The following is a 21,763-nucleotide window of genomic DNA, read 5'->3' as shown; positions in this document are numbered from 1 at the left end:
GATCAACATAACTAACGTATCCTTTTATCACGTTATGTTTGTTTACAAGCACATGCAATAAGCCAGTTGAAATATGTTATTCATTGATCTCCATTATCAATATATACAAATCATACATGTATTCGTTCTTGCATAGCTCAACATACCAGATAAGAAGTAAATTTGCTGCATACACAAAATAGGAAAATGTAGTTGCTAAGCGATGAAGTTTATGTCATATCAGGATAATTCAAATCTCCCGAATTGTTCTTTATGTCATGTGTAAACTGTCGATATTGTCTTATGAGAAAAAAATTCTCATCTAGAAACTCTTTATCAAGTTAGCTGAGAATGCGATGGGTTCTTTTTTAAATTAAGCTACACAAGGGTTTAAACAACCATTTATTGTATATAAAAGTAATAATTATTTTGACTTAACCCGTACAATTTTTTCTCAAAGTGCGTTATAACATAGGCACAAATATATTCTCCTGGCTTACGCTAAATGCTACATAAAATTTATACTTAAAAAACAAAACAAAATAAGGACTGTGGAGGAAAAATTATTTTATTCTCTTTGTTTCTTTTTTTTTGCGTTACATTGAGAACCATTTTTATTTAGATTTTTTAAACATAAGGGTAGGAAATTAGGCAACTTTTCCATCAATAAAAAGGTTTTATAAATCTTATACAATATAATTATCATGCATTGGGTCGCAACGTCCTTGTTTTTGTGTAAACACCAAATAAAAAATTTTCTTTCTAGTTGAATTGAATTCGTAGAGGATGTGCTGTAAAAGAACGGATGGAAGATTCGAACTTTTTAAATTTATATAGGTACATCTATTTATATAAAGTGTGTATATATAACATTCCACAAGTAAGGAGTTTGATGTTTTGTAAATGTTATTGTAAAAATAATCCTTAATTAATACTTTGTTCAGCAAAATTGACTCATGACGACTGTCCAGCTAATGCCTCGAAGTATGCGCGAACAACAAAGCCTAATTGTGCCTCAGTCACGGCGCTCTCACGCGTGGCTTGACTCCGCGGCTTGAGTTCAAAATGTAAGTTTGGGGAGGTACGTAATCGAAGCGCCAGGAATCGGGTCAGAAGCTGAATTCTGTTATCTCTCCCTCTCCCAGGATAATCTGAGCTCTTATCTTCCACCAATCAAACTCCGCCTCAGTTCGCGAAATTCTTGCTCGTTCTGATTATATTGTCGGCTCTACAGGGGGGATTAAAGTTAATGCTTTAGCCATCACCCGACTATTGTTCACTCTACTGGTCAGTCATGGAGGCTCGGGTGTTCGGGGTAGTGCTGCTGGGGGCAGCGTGGATCGGTTTATGTGAGGGAATTCCTTACGATTTGTTCTACTCCTATGGTTACCAGTTCGGGGATACGGTTTTAGAGCGAGGGGATGATGTTAGTTCCAATGAAGTCTCCCTGGATGTCCCGATCGTCTACTACGATCAGCGCTACAACAGTATTTTTGTGAGTACCACCATACTTTTTGCTTTTAGTTCTTTTTTCTCCGATAACCCTTTTCTTGAGATGTTCGGTTTTACAACACATTTCACTGTTACATAAAGCTACGCTAGTCGTATCGTTGGAGTTAGATACTCGGATGAAAACACTGTGAAATAATGCATTGTATACGTCCAGAATCATTTAATGAAAAAAAAACTTTAATTTTTAATCTTGAGACAACTTTTATGCATTCCTATCAGTAAAATAGATGGCGGTATTTACATGTATCATTTGTATGTTCATCGCATTGTACCGAGGAGAATTCTGAGTGCCAATTGTTCGTCCCACCTGGGTGCCCCATAATCTCTCATTAGACACGAAACCTGTCATGTTTATGTAGAATTTAATGAATTCAAAATTAATCCGGGTGTCAAAACTCTTCCAGTAATTGTGTTTGTTCAAGCGATCAACACAAAGCATCCGGAAAATAAGTTTATGAACGGTTCTTAACACTATATTCATCTACATGCAGCTGTTCCGGTATAAAAAGCGGCTAATTACGAATTCAGCAAGTTCAAGTGAAAATAGTTTGGGTAAATTTGGTGAAAGATAGAGTTTTTTTGAAGTGAAATTGATATTTATTTTAACACAAGCCAATCATTGGTAGGCCAGCATGTGTTTGTACATCAATGTAGACTTCTGTCTCTCAGTCTCTCGGAGTGGCTCCCCTCCCATCCTATAAATTTTATATACGGTACACTGATATATGGTATGCTGACCAGACTTGACTCTGCGTCATTTTGTTAGTGTAAGAGAGATTGATAATTGGTTTCTGCTAGGGTTTGAACTTGGTCCTCAGGCATGCACTCCACATCAAGGGCAATGGAACATGCAACTATTGCCACCAAAATCATTTTGCAAACAATTAAATAACTTGAAAAATTTAAGACGAATAATTTTTTTCATAACAGCGATCTTTATTGATTGAAGTAGCGAAGAGTGAACTCTGTGGTTTAGATAAGCGAAACGGTGGTACATGTAAAAATACCTGTTTCTGGCATATGTTGACAATGGCATCGATGACAATAAACAAGACATTTAAATAAGGTATATTTGGCATTAAACAAATATCAATGTTCCCAAGCTTTGATGGTAACAAGTTGTAAGTAATAAATGGGTTATCGAAGAACATTACTAGTTACTTAGTTAAGTTAGTTTGTAGTTGACCTATAAATATGGTTTGAATTATGACCACATATAAATTAAATTAGGTCAATTTAACTGCAACCCTGTAACAAATATATATAATGCCATAGTACTCTAAGAGTGACGTCATATTCATAATGCACATAGAAAGACCTAGAAAATGTTACTAAATTTTTTTAGCTCACATATTAGAGTCACCAGTACCCCTATTTTTTGAAGACTAAAAACTACATGGCCTACTACTAGTCTACAAAGATCATTTAGAAAGGGTCCATGTTATTTCTCATTGCAAAAAAAATAAAATTGTGGTTTGCCAATAGATTGATAGTTTACGTAGCCCAGATTTATATAGCCGTGTCATATACATGTATATATATAATCTTTGATACATGTAGCAAAGGGTTACGATCTGCTCCTCTCCTCTCCAATTTTGGTGTTGCAGACATGTAAACACCTTGGCTACTGAAGATGTACATATACCGGTATATGTTATACAAGTTTTTCTATTTTTCTCCCCGGGATAGCAATGTTTGTTTTTCATCCAGTTGTACACTGTGACATATAATATTTGTGTGTGATGGTTTTTAAAGTAAACTGCTAAATGTAGTATAACGCTGAAGAATGACTCATTGGAGTAGTACAAACTTATTAATTTCAGAGATTTTTTTTGTTTTCAGGTCAATAATAATGGACACTTATCATTTGATTATGAGGTCCCAGTGTATCTACCCACACTGCGTCTGGGATCTAGGTACAAGTTAATCGCAGCTTTCCTGTCTGACATTGATACGTCCGCTGCAGGAAGTGTTTATTACAGGTTCGTCTTCAGTTCAGGTGTAGCGTTAAATTAACATACTGTAGAATTCAGTTGTAGCTAAATTACATGTATAGTCTCTGGATTCTAGCAGGCTAATTCTTAAGTGTTTCAATCTCCTTAGAATGATGTTGAACCTGAATTGACTCAATTTCATCCCATAAATTAAGCAGCTTGAATAGCTTTAATATTAAGAATTTTAAAGTTTTTCATATTTTTCATTTAGAATGTGATTAAAATGCTTATTGTTTTATTGTCTGAAAAATTTCACATTGGTAAAACAACTTCATTATAGAATCTTTCATAGTGAATATGAAATCCAATTAATTTATTATTCTGTCTTAATGATCTCAGACAAACACAGGATGAAAACTTACTGGAAAGAGCCTCCTCTGATGTCAAAGGTCATTTCCAAGGTTACCAGGATTTCAAGGCCACAGGCCTCTTCATTGCTACTTGGGAAGATGTGGGATATTTTCCTGCTAATAGCACTAAGGTAATTGTATAATTTTGTTGTTTTTCATTAAGTCAGCTTTGAGACAATTTGTGTTGATTATTGGCGATTTCACCCTAAGTTAGACTTTGGAGTCCAGCTCCCGATGTTCCAATCTCATCTGCTTGGTAATATGTGAATTTTTTTTTTAATTTATCATGGATTCTGGGCAGTGTTTGGTATTCAGAATTATTTACAATGGAACATAGGCTTAATTTAAAAATTGATTTGTTTGATGTACTCTGACCGACCCATCAAAATTGTCCCTATCCAATGTCTTTTTTTCAGCATTTTGAATTTGATTTTTTTTTAATTGATTGTCCATGTCATATTAAAAACACATTTAAATCATCAATAATCAATAAATATTGAATTTGTTTAGCTTTCTCAGTATAGAAAACAAAATAGTTTGATTATCAGATTATCAATGTGCAAGAAACAAAAAGAAAAAAGAGCTACCTACCTACCCACTATGAAAAATTTGGGACAGAGTACATCAAACATATAAATTATTAACGCTGACCCTAGACCCAGGAGGGAGGGAAGGAAATTTGTTATTTTCAAACTTGAAGTTTAACCAATTAAAAATTGGTAAAAAATAAAGATCTTCATATGAAAAATAAATTTCTTCATATTTTGCAACTAACATTTTATCAGCAGGAGGGATTTCAATGAGACAGGAGGCAAGTTCAAACAAAGAAAACTGTATACTGGGAAATATGCGCACATGTTTTATTTTTGCCCTCATTGTCAGCGGGCGAATTCCATTCATGCATCCATAATATCTCTTTTAACACAATTGCATCTGGGCGAATTCAAGAAGGGATGAAACCATTTGTGCATGAAGAAGCCCCCCCCCCCCCAAAAAAAAAATCAAGGGGCAAAAATATATCACTGTATGTATACAGTAATTTAATTTTAGCCTTACTTGAAGAGAAATGACACAGATTTTTTTTATGCATTCTAGATATAGGGAATATTTAGTTTCCAAAACTATTTCCTCATTGATCAAGTTGACAGAGGACAGGCAATGGGTGAAAAATGTTACACTTGTGTATCTGATACTGATGCCTATACATAGGCCTGACAATGATTAGATTTTGTTAGATTAGTTGGTGCGATATATAGAGGTGCTCTCCCCCCCCCTCTCTCTCTCTCTCTCTCTCTCTCTCTCTCTCTCTCTCTCTCTCTCTCAGGATATTATTTAAACATGTAAGTGAAGTATTTAGAGGGAGGAGATTATCTCTAATCTTGTATAAACAATCTTTCCATCATGCTGAGTTCTCCAGTCCCAGCATTCACTGGATTAACATTAATCCTATTCAGTGTTAGCATTCTTTGGGTTGAACTTTTAAATATTGGATGTGCTGTGCACATATGGAGTTGTATCTTTTGATATGTGGGAGTAGGGATCTGTGCCACTGTTTACAACTAACTAAAGACCAAATTTATTTACAGTGTACTAATAACCTAGATTCTTTCACTTACCAGTGATGCTGTTGAAATGTAATGGTATACCAGTACTAGTAAATGGTTTTGTATAGATTTTTAGGAATCATTTCATGAGACTTGAAAGATCAAAGACTAAGTTGTTGAGTTATTTTGTAAAACTCACCCCTGTCTATATCCTGATACATTGGTCAGCAGGAATGTACAGGGTCAGGCTAAAGTATTGTGACTCTTGTTTATAAAACCCCCCTCCCCCAATGCAGACATTCATTGGAAGTGTGGTTTATATATTTATATGTTATCTGTTATAATTTTTGCTTTTCATGAAATGGATGTAAAAATAAACTGCTACTTTGGTGTTTCCGTGAACAATACAGTTTGTTAATCTCGCGACACTTGAGGTTGGAGAATTTTAAGTGTTTTACACTGAGTATCTGATGTGTTTGATGAGAAGGTATGGAAACTGATCTCGCAGCCAACATTTAACAGATTTCATACCATACAATATGAATCCTAACATTCCTATAGGGTTACAGATAAAGGGTTACAGAATAATAGATAGAAAGTTTCTTGATATTAGGTCAGGTCATGTTTTATTTGTTTTTGGATGACTGTCCATAATTTTATATAGTTATAGAATTTTTTGAATTTTTTTTTAACTTGTTAAAGCTTTGGTAGGTTTTTTTTTCTAAATGATTATTTTGATTGAAGTTATACTATCAAAAGATGGATGAAATCTTTTTTGACTGGTTCCCACACTGTTAGAGTAGCTAGGATACATCTGGAGGTGAGTTTGGCTGTCAGTGATATCGGCTGATTCCTGGCAGTTGTTGATTCAGGGCGTGTGGCCATTGTTAGGAAAACAGTAAACACCTCCTGTCCATTATCACTAGGCTCTACAACCTATCAGCCAATCAACAAGCTTGTTAACACTGATCGTCAGGGGGAGCTTTGTGAGCAGACTCTGTCCAAAAACTCATCAATGTCCATGAAACTGGTTAGAAAGCTCATTAATGTCCATAAAACTGGTCTTCTACATTCTCCCAAAGCATGGGAAATTTTCAAATTACAATACTGTGAACATCTGGTGGGAAAATTGAGCAGAGAATTCTAAAAAGCTGTATCAAATTAAAGATCATTCTTTTTTTAATTTTTAACGGAAGAAGTAATTCTTTTTTCTTTTGATAGCTAAACACATTCCAAATAGTTCTAGTATCAGATGGATCGGATACCTTTGCCATACTTAATTATCTGGACGGAGGCATTAACTGGATCACAAGTGAAAGCAAATTAGGAGATACAAATAAGGACCCCCCAGGCCAAGTCGGATTTGATGCTGGTGATGAGAAGAGAGCCTTTAGGATTGGGAAATACAGTGGAAAAAGTAACGCTGATGAAGTAGCTACGTAAGTGTTAGAACTTCTGAGCTAGCTATGTATGAGTCAGAACTTCTGAGCTAGCTATGTACGAGTCAGAACCACATAAGTAGCTATGTAAGTCAGAACTTCTGAGCTAGCTATGTATGAGTCAGAACTACATAAGTAGCTATGTAAGTCAGAACTTCTGAGCTAGCTATGTACGAGTCAGAACTACATAAGTAGCTATGTAAGTCAGAACTTCTGAGCTAGCTATGTATGAGTCAGAACTACATAAGTAGCTATGTAAGTCAGAACTTCTGAGCTAGCTATGTACGAGTCAGAACTACATAAGTAGCTATGTAAGTCAGAACTTCTGAACTCGCTACATAAGTGTAAGAACTGTTTAACTAGCCATTTTGATATCGATGCCTCTAATTATACCCCACACAATGAATGTTTTAGACCCATCCATCCCTCAGTCAGTCTGTCCTGGGTTTTTTTGCAAGCACAACTCGTCAACTCTTATTTACTGCCGCAAGGAATTTCATAAAGCTTTGTAGATATTTAGGTCACAATGTGAAAATCCGATTCTATCATTTTTCTTGGAATTTCGGCCCTTTTGAACTTGCAATTTTGGTCCTATGTTGAATATGATAATGAACTGTTTATAGGTGCAACTCCTTTTTCACCTCTGTAAGGAATTTGATAAAACTGTGTAGGTACGTATATTTAGGACACAATGTGCAGATTTGAATAATACCAGAAAATTCTGATACCATATTTTTTTCTGAGAATTTAAAGTTTTGTGGTTGTTGTCTGATGATTTTGTGCAAGTTATACTCTTTATCAAGTTTTTTTGATTATTTAATGCATACCCTGCCATTAATTTTGTGTAGCATTGTTAAGTTATGGGGAGTGTGAGGTAAGTAAGCTTGCTCACTTTTTCTTTCATCATCTCTGTAAGTGTTGAAAGGCTGGAACGAAGCTGTCTTGTTCTTAACTTCAGTGTTAATAACAGTGTTATCAAATGAGGATGAGTGGGACTCTGTTTTATGTAAGATATAACATTCAAACAATTTCTTAAGTTGGCTGTAATTGATCTGATTTACTGTGTAGTGCCTCCAATGTGAAGGTCCCGGGTCAATGGATGTTTAACATTGGTCGATTAAATGGAGGGGACATCCAGGGGCCGACATTCAACACGGAGGACAACACCGGAGGTAACTGACTCTAATTTTTATATTTGTACATGCTATAGTAGCATGAAAATTCTTTGGTCTTACTGTTTTTTTCCCCCACTTCTTCTTGTTGGTCTGTCCTTTGGTTTTGAATTATCAGTATTTGTACCTACTAAGGAATCATAAAAATTCATTGATATCTCAGTATCCCTCACAAATTAACTTCACCAATATATTATTAATTCTACATTTAAGAAAAACTACAAAACCACACCCCTACCAATTTTTGAAAACTCACAAAAATTGCCCAACACTAAAACCAGTTTTCAAATTCAGAGTATTTAAAATGCTTTTACTCACTGACTCGCTGTAAATTTCAGTGGTGATCTTTGAGCCAACCCTGGGGGGTGAGACTTGCACTGAGGGAGCCAAGCAGTGCCACCTAAATGCCAAGTGTGTGGACTACACCGGCGGATACTGCTGTAAATGTCTGGATAATTACTATGGCAACGGGAACACTTGTCTGGAGAATGGTAAGTAGTTGAAGATGTCACTTTACAAGTGTATGGACAGACATACTAGTGTATGGACAGCTTTACAAAAATATGGACAGCTTTATTAATTTATGGACAGCTTTCCTAGTACATGGACAGCTAAAATAATTTATGGACAGCTTTCCTTGTATATGACAGCTATACTAGTATATGGACAGCTATACTAGTATATGGACAGCTATACTAGTATATGAACAGCTATACTAATACATGGATAGCTATACTAAAACATAGACAGGAATACTAGTATATGGACAGCTATACTAGTATATGGACAGCTATACTAGTATATGGACATCTATACTAGTATATGGACAGCTATACTAGTATATGGACAGCTATACTAGTACATGGATAGCTATATTAATACATGGACAGCTATACTATTATATGGACAGCTATACTAGTACATGGACAGCTATACTAGTACATGGATAGCTATACTATTACATGGACAGCTATACTATTATATGGACAGGTATACCAATACATGGACAGCTATATTAGTACATGGACAGGTATACTAATATATGGACAGGTATACCAATACATGGATAGCTATACTAGTATATGGACAGCTATACTAATATATGGATAGCTATACTAATACATTGACAGGTATACTAGTATATGGACAGCTATCCTAGTATATGGACAGGTATACTAGTATATGGACAGCTATCCTAGTATATGGACAGGTATACCAATATATGGATAGCTATACTAATACATTGACAGGTATACTAGTATATGGACAGCTATACTAGTGTATTGACAGCTATACTATTACATGGACAGTTATACTAGTACATGGACAGCTATACTAGTACATGGACAGCTATACTAGTACATGGACAGCTATACTAGTGTATGGACAGCTATACTATTACATGGACAGCTATACTAGTACATGGACAGCTATTTTAGTATATGGACAGCTATACTAGTATATGACAGCTATATTAGTACATGGACAGCTATACTAGTGTATGGACAGCTATACTAGTATATGAACAGCTATACTAATACATGGATAGCTATACTAAAACATAGACAGGAATACTAGTATATGGACAGCTATCCTAGTACATGGACAGCTATACTAGTATATGGACAGCTATACTAGTACATGGACAGCTATACTAGTACATGGATAGCTATACTAGTACATGGACAGCTATACTAGTATATGGACAGCTATACTAGTATATGACAGCTATACTAGTACATGGACAGCTATACTAGTGTATGGACAGCTATACTAGAGTATGACAGCTATATTAGTACATGGACAGGTATACTAATATATGACAGCTATATTAGTTCATGGACAGCTATACTAGTTCATGGACAGATATTCTAGTATATGGACAGCTATACTAGTATAGGGACTGTATTCTAGTACATGGACATCTTTCCTAGTACATGTACATGAGTATAGTCCACTAATGCATTTTCAATAGGCGGTAATGTTAACATTAGGATTCATAGCTCCGGCCCTAATTTTCGTTCAACAATGAGGGACCTCTTGAATGAAAGCTTATCAAATTGTTTCTTTCCTGTTAAAATTTTGTGTTTTGAAGTCAGATTTGTTTTCTGGCAAGTTGGATCTGTATTGAAAAACTCTGAAAATGAAAGTAAAAGTAGGGAGTTTCTCAGTTTTGGAAAGGGTGTACATCAAACAATTTCAATCCTTTTTTTCAAATGATAATTCAATTTTGACACTTGTTTTTAAAATTGCAAATCCTCTTTTCTGACATGTGTCAAGCATTCTGGTTTAAAATGTCCCAATAAATGTATATACACTCTGCAAGTATAGGGACTATTTTGCTTTAAGGCACTACTTTGTTGTCCTACCGATTCTAAAAATAGTTAGAGTGATATAGCCACATGGACAGCTATACTAATTTATGGACAGCTATTCTAGTATATGGACAGCTATCCTAGTATATGGACAGGTATACCAATGCATGGACAGCTGTACTAGTACATGGACAGCTATTCTAGTATATGGACAGCTATAGTAGTATAGTAACAGTTATACTTGTATATGGTCAGCTATACTAAGTGTCATTGTATTTCAGGAGCACCTCAGAGACTCAATGGAAAGGTGTATGGAGAGCTGAATGGTTACACCATTGATAATCTGGACATGCATGTGTACATCGTGACGAGGGACGGACGGGCCTACACTGCCATCAGCCGGATCCCCACCCAGCTGGAGGGAAATATGCGGTCCCTGGTCACCATAGGTGGAATCATGGGATGGATGTTCGCTCTGCCCCAGCACCCAGACGCCAAGAACGGATTCATGCTGACCGGTAACACAATGACATTTATTGGGGCTTTATGCTAGAGCTTTTTAAAACATTATACTTTTTAGTTGTTATTTAGTGCATAGTGTTTTAGAATGTTATTTTCCATGTATGTAAACCATGTTTAAGTAGGACATTATAAATAATGGCTGATTAGTAGATAGTGATTATGTGTTGTATCTGATGGTTGTTTGTAGGTGGAGTACTGAACCACACAGCTGTGATGACCTATCCATCCGGGGAGCAGGCTCAGATTACACAGCAGTTCTTTGGACATGACACCCAAGGTCACATGAGGCTGGAGACCCAGGTCCAGGGTAGCGTCCCCACAGTGCCCCCTAATTCCACCATCACCCTGGGGGACTACACTGAGGAATACCAGCGGGTCGCACCAGGTAGGGGCACTCAGGGGGGTTCAAGTGGGATGCCAAATTATGTAAAGGTGTTTCAAAGAGGAAATAATCATTTCTAAGGGAAGACATCTGCTCATTGACCTGCACATTGTTATATTTTCTTTGCCCCAGAATTAATTGTTAAGGCCATCACTTAAATTGTATGGTACATTGTATCAAAACCCTAAAGTGATCCAAAAACTTTAAGAAGCATAAGGTGCTTAAATTTTGCATGTATTATTTTAAGAAAAAACTAATTTTCTGACATTGAACCTCAGAAAATTTAGTTGCAATTTTTGAAAAAAATATAAAGTTCAAAATTATACAATTTTGGGTACAAATAATATTTTTGTAATTCACCTTGTAAAACCTTAATGTTCATCCTATAAGGATTTTTGCTTTAAGTAATCCTTTGTTGTGCAATTATTTGATTACATATCAAGGGTAACTGGCCTTTATTGTGTGATTACCTGACTATGTTTCTGATTAACTGGACTACATTGTGTGAATATCTTGCTACGTTTCTGATTGCATGATTATCTGCTTACATTTCTGATTAACCGGCCTTTGTCATGTGATTATCTGATTACATTTCAGATTATCCGGCCTTTGTCATGTGATTATCTGATTACATTTCTGAATAACCGGCCTTTGTCATGTGATTATTTGATTACATTCTGATTAACCGGCCTTTGTCATGTGATGATCTGATTACATTTCTGATTAACCGGCCTTTGTCATGTGATTATCTGATTACATTTCTGATTAACCGGCCTTTGTCATGTGATTATCTGATTACGTTTCCAGGACATTGGAAGTCAACCTCCACGAGCCGCTACGTGATGAACGGGGTCACGCGTCAGTATCAGCTGGAGCAGACCATCATGTTCACCGAGTGTCCCCACAACACAGACCCCCAGACCAGCGTCCTCCGACTGATGACCAGCAGGAACTACCTCAGCTTCGAGGAATCCCAGAACATTGTCCGCTACATCATCACTGGCAAGGTTGGAGTTAGTCAGTCAGGTATGTTTGTAACAGGCTTTTTGATTGGTTAAGTTTAACATTTACAATTATTTTGTGGATGTCAAAATTTCGTGAGCAAAAAAATTATTAATCAGCATGGCATTATGTTTATATTTTGTACAACTTAATTCAATTTTTTTTACTATTTGCCTTAAATTTTGTATTTGATGAAAGAAAACAGAAATTTAATGAATGAATTTTATAGCTTAAAAAGTTAATGTCCATATAAACAGGACTGAAACACAGTTAATGCTCTTTTTATTATCTGTAACACAATTACTAATGCATAAACTACCCAATCCAGTTTATGATTGAATAACATTTTGTAGCTGTTAAATTCATTACATTCCATACAGCAAGCAAGAATTAAATTTCTGCCTCAAAATTTCTGTTTATTTTGGTATAATGTTGCATATTGTTGTTTAAAAATCATGTTACAAAACGTACCAATGAGAGGGAACCTGAGTGTTCATGTTTTCTCTTCATGGGCAGTAGAAAAGTGGGAAAACTCAAGAACAAGGTAGTGGTTGTTTATAATGTTAAATTTTGACTATATTTTTGGACAGGTCTGGATCCTTGCATAGATGGTGCTGCTAGTTGTCACCAGTACGCTGAGTGTATTTCTTACGGGAACAACTTCCAGTGCCAGTGTCAAACTGGTTTTATTGGGGATGGCACAGATTGTCAAGGTAACTAAGACCACTAGTTTACAGATAGGACCATTTGTTTACAGATAGGACACTAGTTTACAGATAGGACCACTAGTTTACAAATAGGACCACTAGTTTACAGATAGGACCACTAGTTTACAAATAGGACCACTAGTTTACAGATAGCAAAGAGGTTAACAGAAAGGACCACTAGTTTTCAGATAGCAAACTAGTTACAGATAGGACCACTAGTTTACAGATAGGACACTAGTTTACAGATAGGACCACTAGTTTACAAATAGGACCACTAGTTTACAAATAGGACCACTAGTTTACAGATAGGACCACTAGTTTACAGATAGGACCACTAGTTTACAGATAGCAAAGAGGTTAACAGAAAGGACCACTAGTTTTCAGATAGGACCACTAGTTTACAGATAGGACCACTTGTTTATAGAATCCCAAAGTAACTTGAACTACTGATATTTTTAAGACTCCTGTGAAATAGGTCCTCCTGGTAACAGATGGTTAAGGTAATTAGGACCACCAGTCTACAGATTGTCACTGCCAAATAGGACCACTAGTTTTGTCGAGAATTGTTTCATGAAGGTTCTCCATTTAACCGAATGTCAAGATAAAATAACACCTTGATTTCCTGATTATTTATCTCATCTGAATTGAATCAATAACTCCAGAAAATCACCTGATTCTGTGTCCAGCACTTAAACAGATAGGAGATGTTGATCTCATTTTGTACTCTGCTCTCTGGCTTCACTTGACCTTGATTATACAGGAAACTAGAAAAGTTCAGATATATTAATGATGTTGATGATTTTTAGATGTGAATGAGTGTACAGACAGCCCCTGTGATGTGAATGCGGACTGCTACAACTTGCCCGGCTCCTTTGAGTGTACCTGTCGATTTGGTTTCACTGGAAACGGTCTACAATGTCAGCGTAAGTAAAGAACAAAGATATCAGTCTATAAACCTGTGGTGAGTAGGGGAAGTATTAGAGGAGCTGATATTTTACATTTTGTCCTTATCTGTAGGTGAGGTGAGATTGTGTGGAGACGATGTTTGTCATCCAAACGCTCGCTGCGTCTTCAACAGCGATATCGGGCGGCCAATGTGTGAATGTAACTCTGGTTACTATGGGGATGGAAAAAACTGCACAACTCTAGGTTTGTCTAACAAGACTTGCAGTTTGAGTCTTATTGAAGAATTGTATTCAAGTTATCTGTCAGATATTAAATGTTTGATTGTTTTTCAGCGTTTGAGTGTAACGAGGCCCCCGAGGTCTGTCACCAGGACGCCCAGTGTATCTACGACTTTCAGGAGCAGCGCTATAAGTGTGAGTGTGGGGAGGGGTTCAGTGGGGATGGTCTAGTGTGTCAGGCTTACAAGGACCAGTGCGACCGTTGCCATGCCAATGCCACCTGTGTCTTCAACATCAACACCTTCACTCACACATGTCAATGTAACCCAGGGTTCACAGGGGACGGCAGATACTGCTCTCTCATTGGTCAGTATTTCAAATTCAAATTATGCTGGTCACACAAAAAGATTCTTTATTGAGAATTTATTGAATAATCAATATTTTTGTTATATATAAAAAGTTAAAGTTAATATGTTAAAGTTTTATTAATATGATTCATTCTTAACAGATATAAATATTTATGCAGAATCTTAAATGTATTAGAGCCTTATCATGTTTTTAACAATCTGTTTGAAGTTTCTGTAGCTGTGAGAAATATTGAAATATTGTGGTATAAGAAGCTTTACACTCGTTTCTTCTTTTTATCAGAGGTCCCAAGTGTCTGTCGGCTGTGTAGTGATAACGCAGAGTGCTTGCTCGATGTCTCCAGTCAGGAATTTACGTGTCAGTGCCGCTCAAATTACCGTGGTGACGGATTTAATTGCACTCAGGTGGATTGCCGTACTGAGCAGATCTGTGATCCTAATGCAGACTGCATGTATGACCCATTTGAATTACGGGACCTCTGTCTGTGTAGAAATGGTTTCACAGGTGAGTCCGTTACCCTGGTAACAGAAAGCAACTGAAACGAAAGCTGACATTGCATGTCCCTTATTTTATTAAGATTAGAGAATTGCATGCAATTTGATGTGTCATTAGACATGATATCAATGCTCCTTAGTTGTGTAAATGAAACCTTTGTCTGTGGTGTATAGTTAGTTAATCCTTTGTCTGTGGTGTATAGTTAGTTAATCCTTTGTCTGTGGTGTATAGTTAGTTAATCCTCTGTCTGTGGGTTTGTAGGGGATGGACTTACCTGTGAACCTGAGGGTTGTGAGGTCTACAATGACTGTGATGTCAACGCCCAGTGTCTACCTGACCCTAGGTATACCAACAGGTACGCCTGTCGCTGTAACCAAGGATACCAAGGGGACGGGAAACGGTGTGAACAAGAAGGTGGGTGTTACCAAAGGGATATACATAGTTATCAAAGATTGTTATATCCTGCCTTTATGTACTCATATTTGCATATGCATTGTTCTTTCCCACTGTAAGTCCATACGGAGGAACTGCAATTATATTTCTATAATTGCAATTGCTCTGTCTGTATACTATGACGTCATAAAGGTGTGACGTCATATACTTTTCCATGACGTTATAAATTAAAACAACTATTATATACAATATATCTTATGTTTTTCTCCAACTCCATAAAATTGATGTATTTAATATCAAAACATGTCTTATAATAACATTTTAAAGGAATTACTGTTATAACATATCATTGATTCTGTTTACAAATCCATGTGAATTAAAATGATACATTGCAGTCTGAATGTTTATTTTTTATGCAATAGCTAAATGTCAAGGTCTATGCTAATACAGGGTATTTGAGAGTGGTAAAATGCAAATATAAGTAATAAACAACGATTATTTAGTGAACATGGCGTTATGAATAGCAACTGCTCTGCTGGCATATTTTCCATGATGCGCTAGTGCGCATCATGGAATATGCCAACAAAGCAATTGAGTTTCTGCATAATGAGCATTGTTGACATTTCTATTCAGAGATATCCTGTAACCAGATCAACAACTGTTCGCCGTTTGCTGAATGTCTGTACAGCCTCTCTGTGGACTCCTACAGATGTCGCTGTCGTCCTGGTTACGATGGTGACGGAACATCCTGTATCCCAAGTGGTAGGCGATATATAGTTTACAGCATATATTTATAGTACTTACAAATATTTTCCCCTTTGTAAATCATAATGGAAGACAATCTTTAATTCAAATTTAGAAATAGTATAATTATGACATTGCATAGCAGTGTCTCCTAGGTTTACTACTTCATGTGATAGAACATGTTTTTTAATTCATGTATATTATATCATTTATATTTATTAGGTGACAATTGTCAGAGAAACCCTTCTGTCTGTGATGGAAATGCAAACTGTGTCTCCAATGGAGACATCTACGTCTGTCAGTGCAACTCTGGTTTCCGTGGTGATGGCAAGATCTGCTACAGTGAGTATGACTTTATGTAACATAAAGTAATTAATGATGAACCTCATTTTACTGCTGCCAAAAATACTTCAGAGTTTTATCTAGTTTTTAAAAACTTTTTATGTGTGTTTGGAGAGAATTTGGGTGGTTTAGATCTGTGAGATAACTTGTTCTGTTGTACAGGGACAAGTTCTGAGGATTACCTGATCCTGTCTCAGGGTAAGACCATCAGCCGTGTCAACATCAACCAGGAGGACGGTCCCGGGCAGCTCATCCTGTCCCAGCCCGGTGAGTGAACCAGTCAAAACCAATCAGAACGAAGGATCGGGGTCCTTTAGCCTTGTTCATTCTTCTGTGTTTTGTAAATAAGGATTATGTTTCCTTTAATTGGCAATGCTGGTTTTATGCAGTGTTTTGATTGGCTGTTACAGATCAGCTGATTGTTGGTGTGGACAGTGATTGCGCTGATGGTAGCGTATATTACACGGATGTGGTAGAGGGAAGCATTTACCACGTGACTGCCAACGGCTCAAACCTCAACAGGATAGTATCAGGTAAGTGATTGATAAAAGATCCATCATTCTATAAAGTAATGATTCTCAATCCAATCATGATGTCGGAGGCCTAAGAAACTAAAGTGTACAAGTTGGCTTTGTATGTGACACTACTCTTGATTTGAGGGTTAAGTCCCCTTTGTGTGGGAAGATATCTGCAGTGTTGTGTTTAGGATTGAATGTTCCTGTCTGTTTTCAGGGTTGAAGTCTCCCGAGGGTCTTTCCATTGACTGGGTTTCCCGGAACATGTACTGGACAGACTCCGAGCTGGACTGTATAGAGGTCTCCAGGCTGAACGGAACTTCCAGGAAGAGGCTGTTTGAGAGGGAACTAATCAACCCAAGGGCGATAGTGGTCAGTCCACAGAGAGGGTAAGTTTACAAATAAAATATTATTGGCAAAAGAGTCTATCTCAGTGGCTCTCTGCCATGTTATAGAATATTGTTGGCAAAAGAGTGTATCTACGTGGCTTTGATTTTTTTTTTAGCTTCAAAGCGTTTTAAATTCATCATTCTGTATGTGTTTTATTTGTCTCTTAGATTTATTTTGATGGACCATTTTGGTCAGTCACATGACAGCAGTAACACACCTTGTTAATTCTTTGATATACAAGTACAATGAAGAGTATGAAAATCAGTGATATACAATTTTAATAGTGATATTTAGTACTTTGTGGTGCCTCATATGACAGCAGTATAAGTTGAGAGTAAAAGTTAAACAAGCATGCACACCACAGGTGTTTAGGGATGTACAAGTATAATACAGACTCTAACACTCTGATTCTGCAGGAGGATGTACTGGACCGACTGGAATAGAGGGACCCCCAAAATCGAGGTGGCAAACATGGATGGCACCAACAGGAAGGTGTTTGTAGAGTCGGACCTACGACTTCCTAACGGCCTGACCGTCGACCTGTACTCTAGCCAGGTGTGCTGGGGAGATGCAGGTGAGTGAATTCAGATTACTTATGATAAAGGAGGGAGTCACAGAGGGTAGCCCCCTGATTCTTTTACCAATAAGACTGACATTTGCAGTGAGTTTCAAACAATGAATCTGTGTCACTGGAGCTTACGATACAGCTTTGATTGACCAGTCTGGACTACATAAGAATAGATATGAATTTCTATATACAGTCAGAATGGGACACTTGCACTTGTAAGGTTTATTTGATAAAAACAGGAAATTTCTGCATGAAGGGGTCAAAATCTATTTGAGACACTAAGTCTGGTTGTTTTATCTTGAACAATATTCAGTTCTAATGAATGGAAGTCAATTTATTTGGCTTTGGATTTACTAGATGTTTTAATCTCTTGATTTTACAACAGGCACCAGTAAAGTGGAGTGTATACGAGAGGATGGAGTGGGGCGTGTTCTTCTGACCGACTCTGCACCTTATCCCTTTGGTCTCAGTTACCATGGGAACAACATTTTCTGGACAGATTGGTCACAGTAAGTTGAATATTGCTATTGACAACCAACAGCAGTATGTGGGATCATGCTCTCTTTCTGAAATCCTGCTACATTATTTATCCAAATTTTCAAATTTATTTGTGACTCCTAAAATATTTTCATTATGAATAATGTCGTCAAATCATTTGTAGGAAGGCGGTGATGGAGGTTAGCCGAGGAGGAAGTCCGAGGGCGTCTCTGGAGATCCCAGTAGGAGGAAATGGGCGACTGTACGGACTGACTAGTGTGACGGAATGTCCCAGGAGTAAGTGTTGTCATCCTGTTCCATGGTAGTTTTAATTTGACGACTGGCTAGAATGAGTAGAAAGATATACTGTTGATTCCTATTTAAACGCGAGGAACTAATATCTGCATTAAATAGCAAGAAGCGCATCTCGCGAATTTTAAAATCTCGCAATTATTTTCTAGACATATGTAAACTTCATGACACTATAACAAAAATTTGGCATTCCCGATTTTATGTTCTTGCAATTTAATGGAAAACGACTGAATCGCGGAATGAAGTACTCGCGTAAAATAGGAATCTACAGTACATGTCCCATGGTAGTTTTAATTTGAAAACTGGCTAGAATTAGACGAAATACATACCTTGATATATTGACGTGCAGTTGCTAGAGAAGATTTTCTAATCTGTTTCAGTAAACAATGCTTGTTCAGTAAACAACGGCGGATGCCGATTCCTGTGTCTTCCCACACCAAACGGAGGCAGAACTTGCTCATGTCCTGATGATGTTTCAGAGGAAACGTGTAATGAGATATCAGTCATTAGAAAGAGAAAGTAAAGGTAATGTAATGAGATATCAGTCATTAGAAAGAGAAAGTAGAGGTAATGTAATGAGATATCAGTCATTAGAAAGAGAAAGTAGAGGTAATGTAATGAGATATCAGTCATTAGAATAGAAAATAGAGGAAATGCAATCAAAAATCAATCCTCATAAAATGTTAACAGACACTTGTCCTTTAATCAAATATTAAATATTCCTCATTGAAAGCTCTAACCAGAGAGTCAGCTTTGTAAAGTGCAACTAGAGATCAGTTTTCAGTTATTGAAAAAGAAAATACAGTAGGCTTGTTAATAGGGCTATAGTCACAAAGAATCTATTGAGAAACAAGATCAAATAAATATCAGTTCAATAACCAGAGACACTGTGAACAAACTATAAATGGATCCTACCTTTGGCATTTTCATGTAATAATCAATATCTGATGATATTATCTAACTTTCCTATGCTGTTGTTATTAAGCATCGCGATTTTTTTCCTATGCTATCAATTAATGTTTCCATTCTGTCTTTTGTGTAGAGAAGGAGGAAATGGTCACAAAATACTCGCGCCAAAAGCAGCGATGGACTACGTGTGATATGACATGAACTCGCTGAGTGCCAAACGAACTCGTATCTGTACATTAGTTGTCTGAGTGTTGTAGATGGACTCGAACTAAGAGTTATTTAGTGAGACTCTGCATGTGTGTTGTGTAAACAAGAGATAGTGAGAGATGACCACAAGTCAGACGTAGCTAGCCAGCCATCTTCATATAGTTAGGGGGAAAACCCAGACGGAACTCTATTTAGCATGTCTATATTTACTGGTAGTTTTTTTTTTTTTTTTCTATTTTGGTAAACTTTTTTATGCTCTTACTTTGTTTATGTATTTCATTGTTTAAAATTGTTTTCTTTTTTTCATATGATCATACATGAATTCTTAAGATATGTTACATCAAACTTAAAATTGGCCTTAAATCATTTATTTAAGCCAGCCAAGTTTAGAGCAATTTGTTGCCTTGATATTGATATTGGTTATATGTACATATAACATATTGCTTCATATGTATAGAAGGTACAATATTGTCCAGATAAATGGTAAATAGCTAACAAGCTTGGAGTTACCAACTATTGTTTAATAATCTCAGACAGCAGTGTCGTGTACACCATTGTGATTTGTTTTAGTGTAGAACGTATAGTTTATGATTTGATGTATAAGACTGATCCCTCTTTTCATACTAGGATCATTGATCCTTCTTTTAATCCTAGAATCAGTGACCAGCCTTCTGTCACATGACCTGCCTATCCTTCAGTGACCAATTATTGAAGTTTTAACATGATTTTTTATTATCTGATGACCAATCATTATTTTAAACAAATTGACCAATTATATTCGTTTTAACAGAATCTTTTATTTCCCTAATGACCAATCATTGAATTTTTTGCTTATCTTGATAACCAATCGGTCCTTGGCTTCCATTGGGTACTCTGATTTTGTAGTTCACTTTGTGCCAGTTTATTAATGTTTTTTGTATGTTCCACTTTTGACCACTGCCATAAAATTCAATAAAGACCTAATATTTCTTAAACATTCTTGTCATTCTATTTTGTATCATAGGAAACTTTTGTCGATTTCCTGACTTTTCCTTCTCCTTTGGTGTTGGTCTTGGAAATTAGGTTTTAAAAAAATAATTATCTTTGAGTTGTCTTTCTTCAACTATCTCCTTCCATGTTGCAAAGCAGTATATTTTTCACTATCTCTGTCTATCTCTCCGATTTGATCCAAGTTCTTGACATCTACATAAACTCGGGTCTTGACATAGCAAACCCTCTTTTATGATTCAATATCGGGTACTGATCACCCACGGGGGGTTAATATAGCGTCTTGAGCACTCGTTTTGTAATGTGAAATTGGCTGAATGACCAACTATTAAAATGGAGAAAGTTAGATGAATGTAAGGCGAATAAATAAAGCTGTTAAGATTTTTTGTTTTGCTGTTTCCTGGCTTTGACAGAAGCGATTGACAGAATGGTGTAATATCATGTAATGCAATACAAATTGATAACGACGCCATTTCTACACTCCTCGAGCAAGTTGAAGTATCGTGCTGGCGTACTTCGGGGAAAAGAGAAATAAAAGGGTTTAAATAATTAAAGAAAAATAAATTGCACTCTGAAATTGTTTTGCATAAAAATAACTTTAATATTGTGATGAACTGAATGAGCAGCGGACGCTGTAGAGTTGATCGATACAGACGTACATCATGATGGGATGATACTGCGCTGTCTGTTTGACCGCCGGTTAACGCTTAGCCCCTCCCCTCGCAACTCTGTTTTTGCTAAGCTAGACATAACTGTAACCATAATCTTTTTTTTTTTTGCTTGTCAAAATTTTGATATTTAAAGTCTAGTAGCCCCCACCACCCTAAATTTGCTTCTGAAGCCACTGTAACGTTAAAAAAAAGTCAATGCTGCAAGACATTAATTTTTGTATTTAGCAATAATAAAATTAGACACAGCATCTAGATAAGGCCAACTTTTACAGATTTAACCGTTGTAAGTACATGAAAGACAATATCAAGCCCGTATTAAATATTGTTAGGTATTCAAATTTTGTT

General features: G+C 36.5%; 1 protein-coding gene across 1 annotated transcript; it reads left to right on the top strand.

The window, feature by feature from the left end:
• The first annotated feature begins 1,067 nt into the window (after positions 1–1,067).
• Positions 1,068–20,734, top strand: LOC105328023 (nidogen). The gene is made up of 25 exons (XM_034469195.2): positions 1,068–1,474; positions 3,334–3,473; positions 3,825–3,966; positions 6,601–6,818; positions 7,887–7,990; positions 8,329–8,481; positions 10,587–10,823; positions 11,015–11,212; positions 12,017–12,235; positions 12,802–12,924; positions 13,725–13,841; positions 13,936–14,067; positions 14,157–14,408; positions 14,691–14,912; positions 15,165–15,317; positions 15,930–16,058; positions 16,263–16,382; positions 16,545–16,649; positions 16,793–16,915; positions 17,115–17,286; positions 17,704–17,861; positions 18,241–18,364; positions 18,517–18,629; positions 19,025–19,169; positions 19,687–20,734. The coding sequence occupies exons 1-24, from the start codon at positions 1,274–1,276 to the stop codon at positions 19,165–19,167; spliced, it is 3,798 nt and encodes a 1,265-aa protein (XP_034325086.2). The 5' UTR covers positions 1,068–1,273; the 3' UTR covers positions 19,168–19,169; positions 19,687–20,734.
• The last annotated feature ends 1,029 nt before the right edge of the window (positions 20,735–21,763 follow it).

This window comes from Magallana gigas, chromosome 6 (assembly GCF_963853765.1).
Source record: "Magallana gigas chromosome 6, xbMagGiga1.1, whole genome shotgun sequence".
Classification (NCBI taxonomy): Eukaryota; Metazoa; Mollusca; class Bivalvia; order Ostreida; family Ostreidae; genus Magallana; species Magallana gigas.
The sequence above is the reverse complement of the archived record's forward strand: the minus strand, read 5'-3'. Positions and strand labels throughout refer to the sequence as shown.